The sequence below is a fragment of the Malaclemys terrapin genome, chromosome 1 (genome assembly GCF_027887155.1).
Source record: "Malaclemys terrapin pileata isolate rMalTer1 chromosome 1, rMalTer1.hap1, whole genome shotgun sequence".
Lineage (NCBI taxonomy): Eukaryota > Metazoa > Chordata > Testudines > Emydidae > Malaclemys > Malaclemys terrapin.
Genome location: NC_071505.1, coordinates 91,690,408 through 91,700,119, shown reverse-complemented (window position 1 = coordinate 91,700,119; position 9,712 = coordinate 91,690,408). Strand labels below are relative to the sequence as shown.

The window sequence follows — 9,712 nt, the reverse complement described above, 5'->3', positions numbered from 1 at the left end:
ACAGTGACATGTGATCATGTCACCTAAACTGGAATCCATCTTTAACCTGGTGCTTTCCCTATTGAGAAGGGGAGGGAGGTGGGAAGCCAGAGGGACAAAGGATTCCCGCCTTATGCAAAAGATATATAAGTGGGTGGAACAGAGAAAAGGGGGAGCCATCATGAAAAATCCCCTACCTACCACCTGAGCTGGAACAAGGGCTGTATCAGGGGAAAGGATTGTGTCCAGACTAGGAAGGTGTCCAGTCTGTGAAAGAAACTTATTGAAACATCTCTGAGGGTGAGATTTTATCTGTATTCAGTTTTATTACTGTATTAAGCTTAGATTGGCATATTTTATTTTACTTGGTAATTCACTTTGTTCTGTCTGTTACTACTTGGAACCACTTAAATCCTACTTTCTGTATTTAATCAAATCACTTTTTACTTACTAATTAATCCAGAGTATGCATTAATACCGGGGGCGAAGGGGGACAAACAGCTGTGCATATCTCTCTATCAGTGTTATAGAGGGCAAACAATTTATGAGTTTACCCTGTGTACGCTTTATACAGGGTAGAACGGATTTATTTGGGGTTTAGACCCCATTGGGAATTGGGTATCTGAGTGTTAAAGACAGGAGCACTTCTGTAAGCTGCTTTCAGTTAAGTCTGCAGCTTTGGGGCACGTGGTTCAAACCCTTGGGTCTGTGTTGGAGCAGACTGGTGTGTTTGGCTCAACAAGACAGGGTACTGGATTCCCAGTCTGGCAGAGGGAAAGCAAGGGCAGAAGTAGTCTTGGCACATCAGTTGGCAGTTCCCAAGGAGGTTTCTGTGATCTAACCTGTCACAGAATGGATGATGCATACAAATCATATGGGGTGGGGGTGCATATGCATATTATATGAATGTACAGTCTGACTTACAAGGAGATATGACAAGTGAGTGTGGCCAAACTATAGGAGATAAGAGAGGTGGTTAATGCATTTACAGATACTAGTACGTACACATCTTAGTCCCAAATTATGTTAAAGCTTTTTCCTCGGACCTAGCCATCATTAGCTGGTTGATTTCCTGTAGTCAAAGCAGAAGTATGTCTTGAGGAGGAGAGGGTAGTGGCCTAATGAATTAGTTCAAAGGAGAATGTTACAAGCATAACGGGCAACTGGTTTTCTTTGCTCACTGAGGACTTTAGAGCTAAAGCCAAGTTTGGAGTTTCTGGCTTCAGCTGTTAGGTGAACACCAATTTTTCAGTTAATGTAAGCTCTTCTGGGCAGGCACCATGTTTTCCTGTGTGTTTGAACAGAGGACAGCATAGTAGGGTTCTGAGCTTGAAGCTTCTGGGTGCTACTACAATACAAATAAGATAAACTGGTTGTTTTGTTCACTTGCTTTTAACATTGACATAACTCAAGCAGCTCAAATCAATTCAGCTGAAACCTCCAAAAAAATCACCTTTGGGCAGAGACCAAGCCTGGGGAATTTGTTTTAGAAAGCTGAGTGCCTGAAAAAGCATGGTTCATCTGGAAAGTACAGCATAGGCTTACTAACTACAGTTTTTACTACCAGTAAACATATAAGCTATTTAAGAAATACTGTGGTTAGTGAATTTTTTACTCCTGCCCCTAGATGGAGCCAAACTCATATTCTAGTTGTGTGGGCTTCCTGATGCCTGAACAAAGGCCTAGTGAATTCTAGACTGAGGAAAACAGGATTTTTCTTTTGCTGTAATTAATATCATCTGGCTTTCAGGAAATATTTCCTTCTCAAGCATGGCAGTGAGGCGGCTTTCGGCGGCGCACCTGCGGGAGGTCCGCTGGTAACGCGGATTTGGCAGCATGCCTGCGTGAGGTCCACTGGTCCCGTGCCTTCGGCGTAACTGCCACCAAATTGCTGCCGAAACCGCGGGACCAGCGGACCTCCCGCAGGCATGCTGCCGAAGGCAGCCTGACTGCCACCCTCACGGCGACCGGCAGGCCGCTCCCCGCTTGGCGCGCTGGTGCCTGGAGCTGCCCCTGGGCAGAGCGCTCTCAATTGAGGGAGCCCATCTTTGAATCCCCTCCCATTAGCAGTCTGACAGAGCCTGAGTCTAGCAACCTTCAGAGCAGCCTGAGACACATTTATTGTCTTCAGCACTTGTCTGACTGTTCTGGTTTTTCAATCCATTTTTTGTTTTATTCTTTGTAGTTGCAACCCCACGCTGCTATGGCAATGCACACTCTAAAAATTAGTAAGTAAATACTTTTCCTTTGTAGAACCCAGTGTTGCAGTGAGTAAAAAGCTGTTGTCAGAAACTGTTCAGCTCAAGAGTCCGAGTCCCAAACACCTGGTGAACCTTTCTATGAAGGTAGGCAGGTGAAGGTTAGCTTCTCTGGCTGGCCAGCACCTCCACAGATGAAGCAATAGTAGCAAATGCAAGTTGCAGTCTTGGTATATCTGACAGGCAGGGAAAAGGTTAATTTATATCTCCTGCATTTTACTGTATCTAGGTGATGCCCGTGGGAACTGATGGAGAAGGAGGGAGAGAAAGTAGTTTGTACCAAATGTGAACAGTGAAACAGCAAAGCTGGGAGAGACACTCTCCGTTGGAATCAGAGAGGCTGTGTTACAAGAAACTGCTAGCACAGAGCCTGCAGTAATCTGCATGAGACACAGGAATGATCAGCTGGGGAAGAGTGAGATGTAGCCATGTATCTGCTGCCTCTAGAACTGAATATCTGCAACAGCTCTGAACCTGAAGTCCCTCTGACTTCCACCAGTGAGTATAGCTTTCTACCTCAGGGAGGCAGGGGTGTGGTGAGGGGTTGAATGGGTGATATAAATCATTCTCCTTTTAACCAAACTGCTTGAAAAACCTGGAGGTTTTTGTAAGATTTCTGTAAGCTCTAAAGCTTGTGTCTCTAACCAACAGAAGTTGGTCCAATAAAAGATATTACCTCTCCCACCTTGTCTCTGTAAAACTTACGCAGGTTACTAGAGGTACAGAAGCCAAATGAACTGAAACCTACTAGTAACCAGTTCAAGGGAGGGTGTAGGGTAAAATGAAATGAATATTAGGAAACAAGTGTTTTGAAGCAATAAATAGATATTAGAAATCTGGGAACAAAAATCTGAGGGTGTGTAGAAGGTGCACAACGGCCCACAATGCCACCTGGTGGTCAGATAGGTCATCTCCCCATTGAAAACACCTGTCCTTCAGCACTCCCGCCCCAAGGGTTTCCAGCCTTCCCCTTCAGTACAGGGATTTGGGGGGCTGGGCCCTTGAGCACTAAAGGTCTATTCCAGCAGGCCTCTTACCTTAGGTGAAAGCTCTGGTGTTGTAATATCCTCTGGGCCTGCCCCGTCTGCAAGGCTCCAGTTCAGGACCCAATGGTGGACAGCTACACTTGACACTTAGAGTTCTAAGCCACTATCCCCCAGACCACCTCCTACCCATCTCCTTTACCTTCCCAGAATAACGCTATGGCTACATTAGGGTTGCGGACTATTTAATCGCACAAACTCAAGCACCTTGCTCTGATTCCTACCCCGCCTATTCCCCAAGGTCACACCCCTGCCCTGCCCTTTCTCACTCCATCCCTCCTCCCTCTATCACTCACTTTCCCCCCACCCTCACTCACTTTCACTAGGTTGGGGCAGGGGGTTGGGGCGCAAGCTCTGGGCTGGGGCCAACGGGTTCAAAGTGTGGGAGGGGGCTCTGGGCTGAGCCTGGGGCAGGAGGTTGGGGTGCAGGAGGGGGTGCAGGCTCTGCAAGGGAGTTTGGGTGTGGGAGGGGGCTCATGGCTGGGGGTGGGGTGCAGGCTCTGGCCAGTCGGTGCTTACCTCAGGTGGCTCCCGGAAGCAGCCGGCACGTCCTTGAGGCTCCTAGGCTCAGGGGCAGCCAGGTGGTTGTGCATGCTTTTCTGTTGCTGTAGAAATACCACCTCCCCAAGCAATGCTAGCTAAGAGGTAGGTTTGGCATAACTATGCCACTCAGGATGTGGATTTTCACACCTGAGCACAGTAGCTATCTCACCCTAAATCTTAAGTGTAGAGTTGGCCTTAGACACAGAAATGCTCCACCCACAAAATAATAAACCCACCTGCTAGCAGGGGCAGCTCTGTTTTTTGCCGCCCCAAGCACAGCAGTCAGGCGGCCTTCAGCGGCACGCCTGTGGGCAGTCCACTGGTCACACGGATTCAGCGGTGTGTCTGCGGGTGATCTGCTGGTCCCACGCCTTTGGCGTGCCCGCCGCCGAATTGCCACCAAAGCCACGGGACCAGCAGACCTCCCGCAGGCATGCCGCTGAAGGCTGCCTGACTGCCGCCCTCACAGCAACCAGCAGGCCGCCCCAGGCATGCGCTTGCTGTGCTGGTGCCTATAGCTGTCCCTGCCTGCTACCATTCTGGGGAAGAGAGGAAAGAATGAAGAAGCAGGAACAAGATTAATCTTTAAATAACATAGCCCAAACAGGAGAAAGTTGATTTCTTGGGTGCTGTCTGCAGGCTATTTCCCACTGTTTCTGTTCCACCAATTGTGAGAGTACTAGTTTGGTAGGCTCCTGTCATTTTAACCACCATGTCATATACCCTGTTTGGAGCAGGCCTAGATGAGAGGTTTGGCAATGCTAGTAGCAGCTAGTACCTTGTCTACACAAGAACTTCCACTATCACTGCTACTGATGGAGCTGCACCAGTGTTACAACTTAAAGAAAAATACCCAGTTTCTGGTATGTTGGAGCTGATTTGCACTGTCCATTGCTATAAAGCAGTACTAAACTGAGCATATCAAGCCAGTTGAAGATTTCCCAAGAGTAAAGGAATTCTTGGGTGACAGAGTTCCTACAGAGCCGCCTAGGGTGACCAGATGTCCCGATTTTATAGGGACAGTCCCGATTTTTGGGTCTTTTTCTTATATAGGCTCCTATTACCCCCCCACCCCCAGTCCCGATTTTTCATATTTGCTATCTGGTCACCCTAGAGCCGCCTAAGGTATTCCCCCCCCCGCCACCCCTCCTACCCCCAGCTATTGGTGTCAGGGGCATTGCTAGGGGAAACTGAGTGTAGCCAAGCTCCTTTATACTTTCTGATCTCCAGCTGCCATTGGTAGCCAATTTATCAGAACAGCCTGTGGGCTTTTAACATATACCAGGGACCAGACAGAGATGACCCCCAAGCCATTGTTGCAACTCCCTTCAGTGCTTGCAGGGAGGGCTCCTTAGCCATATCATAGGATCAGGGCTAAAAGTACAATGTAAAACAAAAAAAAGTTCTGTTTCAAGCTCTTTTCTCAAGAAAGGAGTAAAATACACCCTCACCTGGCATATTGGTGTATAGTTCCTGCATTTCAGGGTCAGAAGATCTGCTCTTGGCAGCACTGGGGACTGAGCATCTACATGGATCTATCACTCAGGCATCCTGGCTTGCAGAGGGGCAATTTAATATGCAATAGCTCAGGCCTCCTGGGTGTGGCTGGGCCAATAAACAGGCTGAGGCCTCTTGGCCTAGGGATTAGCACTCATCCAACCCTAAATGCAGGGCCAGGGGGTCCCAGCCCAGGGCCCTTTAAGCAACAGGTGATCCCATCACTGGGCTGGCAGGGAAACATGAAGTCACTCCCTTACCTCCAAGCAACACAAGACCAATGTCTCATTTCCCTGGACTGCCTCCTATCAGTATCTGGTTGGATTGCTCAGCAGCTGCTGGGGCCTGATTCCCAGTCTCTCTGATGAGCAGCTCACTCTCCACTTTCTCTGTGGGTTTCTCAGCCTGCCTGGTCAGTGGCTTGCCTTTAGAGCCCTGCTCAGATACAAACTTATACCCATGGATGCAGATATAAATCGGTATCCACGGAACCGCAGGGCTCTCCCAGGAACCACAGCAGCAAAAGGAGCAGAACGTGGGGCCGCCTCTCCCAAGAGCCAGCACTCCACACCAGCAGCTCCTCTGGCACAGCTGTATCGCCCCCAGCCCTGCCCACTAGGGCACACACCAGGTTGACCAGCAGCTGTCCCTAGTCATGCTCTTGTGTTCAAGTGGCATGCATGCCCCCAGACAGGAGACAGACAGCTGTGTGGAAGGAACAGGGGCGGGTCTGGAGGCAGAACACCCATACCAGAGGTGCTGCCGGCACAGGCCACTGACTCCTGGGAGCAGCGGCCCCATGTTCTGCTCCTTTCACTGCTGCGGATCCCAGGAGAGCCCTGCAGTTCCACAGATACCAATTTATATCCACGGATATAAATTTGTATCTGCACAGGGCTGTACTTGCCTCATCTCCAGGCTTGTTCAGGAGAGACATTGCCTGCCACAGCCGGTCATGGGCTCCACAGGTGGTTCAGCTCCCTGGGAAGGATATCTGGCTCTTTCCCTGGTCTCCCCTCAACTGAGGGGCAGGTTCCTGCCCTTATATTTCCTGCTCCGCCCCTGCACTTCCTGCTAGGGGGAAAGGGCAGGGTTAGCTGAGCCCAACAGGGTGAGTTAACACCCACTGTGCAAGAATGAAGTTGTTCCACCTCATTACAATTGGGTTCAGTCTGGTCACTGAATCTCAAAGATACTGCAGAAATGGAGAGGGTCCAGAGATGGGTTTTAAAAACAATAAAGGCACAGAGAGATTTCCATGTTGAAACTGAAAAGACTAGAACTGTTTTAGAGAAGAGATTAATAAAAGAGAAAATAATAGAGGTATAGAAAATAAAATAGAGTACAGAGAGGGTAAATTGGATGCTGCTTATTGCTCCCTCTTCAACACATCAATAAAAGGGGCATTTACACAACTAAAAAGAGACGTTTTTATACAATACATGGTTATGTTGTGGCAATGAATTTCACAAGTTATCACTGAGGCCAAGAGCTTATTGTGATTTGAAATAGGATTAGACTTCCTTTAAAACAGATAAGGAGAACATCTGCAGTTACATTAACTAGGATAATAAAGTATAAGGGATAAAATCCTACATGCTTCAGGGTATAAGTTTATCATAAAATGTCTGGATTCAGAAACCCTTTCTTGAAGGGTAAATTATTCCATAATTGTGCATTATGGGTTTTCTTTAATCTTCCCTTGAAGAATCTCTTATTGCTCTCTATTAGAGATAGGATACTAGACTCCAGGGACTACTGGCTTGATCTGGTTTGGCAGTTCCTGTGTTCCTGTTGAGCTGTATTGGTAGAGCTGTGTGGCCCAGAACTGGAATAACAAAGCTGCTGCAAGTCTCACCCATTGGCAGAGTTTGTGTGGAACAGCAGAGAGTGTGATAGGGCTAGTCTGGAGGTGCATTGGCAGAGCCATTTTTCCAGCACCAAATTCTGTCACAAAGGTAAATGACAAGTCCACCTGTTAATGTTTCCTTTGTTTTCAGAGTGGCCACGACTGCAGAGCATTTCTTATACCAGCATCATCATGCCCTCTGTGTTTGGCATCATCTGTCTCTTTGGCATTGCTGGCAACTCTATGGTCATCTTTACAGTGGTGAAGAAATCCAAGTTCCATGGGTGCCACAATGTCCCAGACATCTTCATCATCAATCTCTCGGTAGTGGACCTCCTTTTCCTCTTGGGCATGCCATTCATGATCCACCAACTCATGGGCAATGGAATCTGGCACTTTGGTGAGACCATGTGCGCACTCATCACTGCCATGGATGCCAACAGCCAGTTCACCAGCACTTATATTCTTACTGCTATGTCCATAGACCGATATTTGGCCACGGTTCACCCCATTTCCTCTTCAAGATTCAGGAAGCCCTTTGTCACTACCTTGGTGATCTGCCTCCTCTGGGGATTCTCATTCATCAGCATTACTCCAGTATGGCTCTATGCCAGGCTCATTCCATTCCCTGGTGCTACTGTGGGCTGTGGCATCTGCCTCCCCAATCCAGAGACTGACCGGTACTGGTTCACTTTGTACCAATTCTTCCTGGCCTTCGCTCTTCCCTTTGTAGTTATTGTTGCCGCATATGCACAGATACTTCGACACATGAAGTCCTCTGTAGCCCCGGCTAGCCAATGCAGTGTCCGGCTGAGGTTGAGAAGAGTGAGACGGATTGCCATTGCTATATGCCTGGTCTTCTTTATCTGTTGGTCACCATATCACTTGCTACAGTTGATACAGCTGTCTATCAGTCACCCAAGTCTTATCTTCTATTACACATATAATGCAGCCATCAGCCTAGGCTATGCGAACAGTTGCCTCAACCCCTTTGTGTACATTGGGCTGTGTGAAACTTTTCGCAAATACTCGGTTCTCTCTATCACTCCAATGGCACAGGAGTAGCACAAGTTCATTCTGCCATTACCAGATAGCTGATACCTGACCTAAAAGGGATAGAGAATATGGGGATGGGCACCTTAAGTCCAGAAAGACTTTGAACAGCTAGAGAATATTCCAAGAACACCAACAACAAAAAGATGAAGAGCTTGATGCACAAGAAAAGATTAAAATAATTAAATATAAAACTTGATTGAACAACAACTACAGAGGGGAAGAGGATGACTACCTAGAAAATTGAAGGATGTAAACACCATGGAAGAAGGATTGATTGAAATAGTATTAGGGATCTAACTCGGAGTAACTGAGTGAATCTGAGTAAAGGAAAATTTTAGCTGGATATAGGAAACAAATATAACTTTAACCCACCTCCCCCCCATCACTCTCCCCCCCCCCCCAAAAAAAACCCCAGAAACACATTGTGACGTTGTGCAGTCTATATGGTTTATAAAAATATGATAATTAGTGAATATAATGTAACTGGGATATGCTTCATGCAAAAGGTCTCTTGTAAGGTATCATTACAAAGCTTATAATCTACTGAGTGTGATCATCCTATTTGTATAAATGTACCACTCTTATATCTGAAACAAGGAATATGAAATATAACTCTGAGGGCCTATTGTAATTATGCAAACTGTAGGCCATTAATGATGGTTTGGAATCTTGATGACTCCCATTAACCAGAACCATTGTCTGCAGATGGCTGTGTTTTACCTGTGAGTCTTCCTATATACCTGTGTGCTGGCAAGTGGGTAATGAAGTCTTGCAGTGACATGTGATCATGTCACCTGAACTGGAATCCATCTTTAACCTGGTGCTTTTCCGGGAGGGGGTGGAAACCCAGAGGGACAAAGCATTCCCGCCTTATGCAAAAGATATAGATAGATAGATAGATATACACATACAGGGATGGAACAGAACAAAGGGGAGACAGGAGCCATCATGAAGAATCCCCTAGCTACCACCTGAGCTGGAACAAGAGCTGTACCAGGGGAAAGAATTGTGCACAGTCTGAGAAAAATACTTACTGAAGCATCTCTGAGGGTGAGATTATCTGTATTCAGTTTGATTAGATATAGATTTGCACATTTTATTTTATTTTGCTTGGTGACTTTCTTTGTTCTGTCTGTTACTACTTGGAACCACTTAAATCGTACTTTCTGTATTTAATAAAATCACTTTTTACTTATTAATTAACTCAGAGGATGTATTAATACTTGGGGGAGCAAACAACTGTGCATATCTCTCTATCAGTGTTATAGAGGGCAAACAAATTATGAGTTTACCCTGCATAAGCTTTATACAGGGTAAAATGGGTTTATTTGGGTTTAGACCCCACTGGGAGGTGGGCATCTGAGTGCTAAAGACAAGCACACTTCTGTGAGCTGTTTTCAGGTAAATGTGCAGCTTTGGGGCAAGTAATTCAAACCCTGGGTCTTTGTTGGCGCAGACGGGAGTGTCTCGCTCAGCAAGACAGGGTG

General features: G+C 46.8%; 1 protein-coding gene across 1 annotated transcript; it reads left to right on the top strand.

The window, feature by feature from the left end:
* The first annotated feature begins 2,665 nt into the window (after window positions 1-2,665).
* Window positions 2,666-8,234, top strand: MCHR1 (melanin concentrating hormone receptor 1). The gene is made up of 2 exons (XM_054016446.1): window positions 2,666-2,735; window positions 7,321-8,234. Exons 1-2 carry the CDS (start codon window positions 2,666-2,668, stop codon window positions 8,232-8,234), a joined length of 984 nt encoding a protein of 327 aa, XP_053872421.1.
* Window positions 8,235-9,712: the final 1,478 nt, after the last annotated feature.

Bases quoted from the DNA above. Each gene is read 5' to 3' on its own strand.
- MCHR1 (XM_054016446.1), top strand. From the start codon at position 2,666: ATGTATCTGCTGCCTCTAGAACTGAATATCTGCAACAGCTCTGAACCT. The intron at 2,736-7,320 runs GTGAGTATAGCT...CTTTGTTTTCAG, and splicing joins AGTCCCTCTGACTTCCACCA to AGTGGCCACGACTGCAGAGC.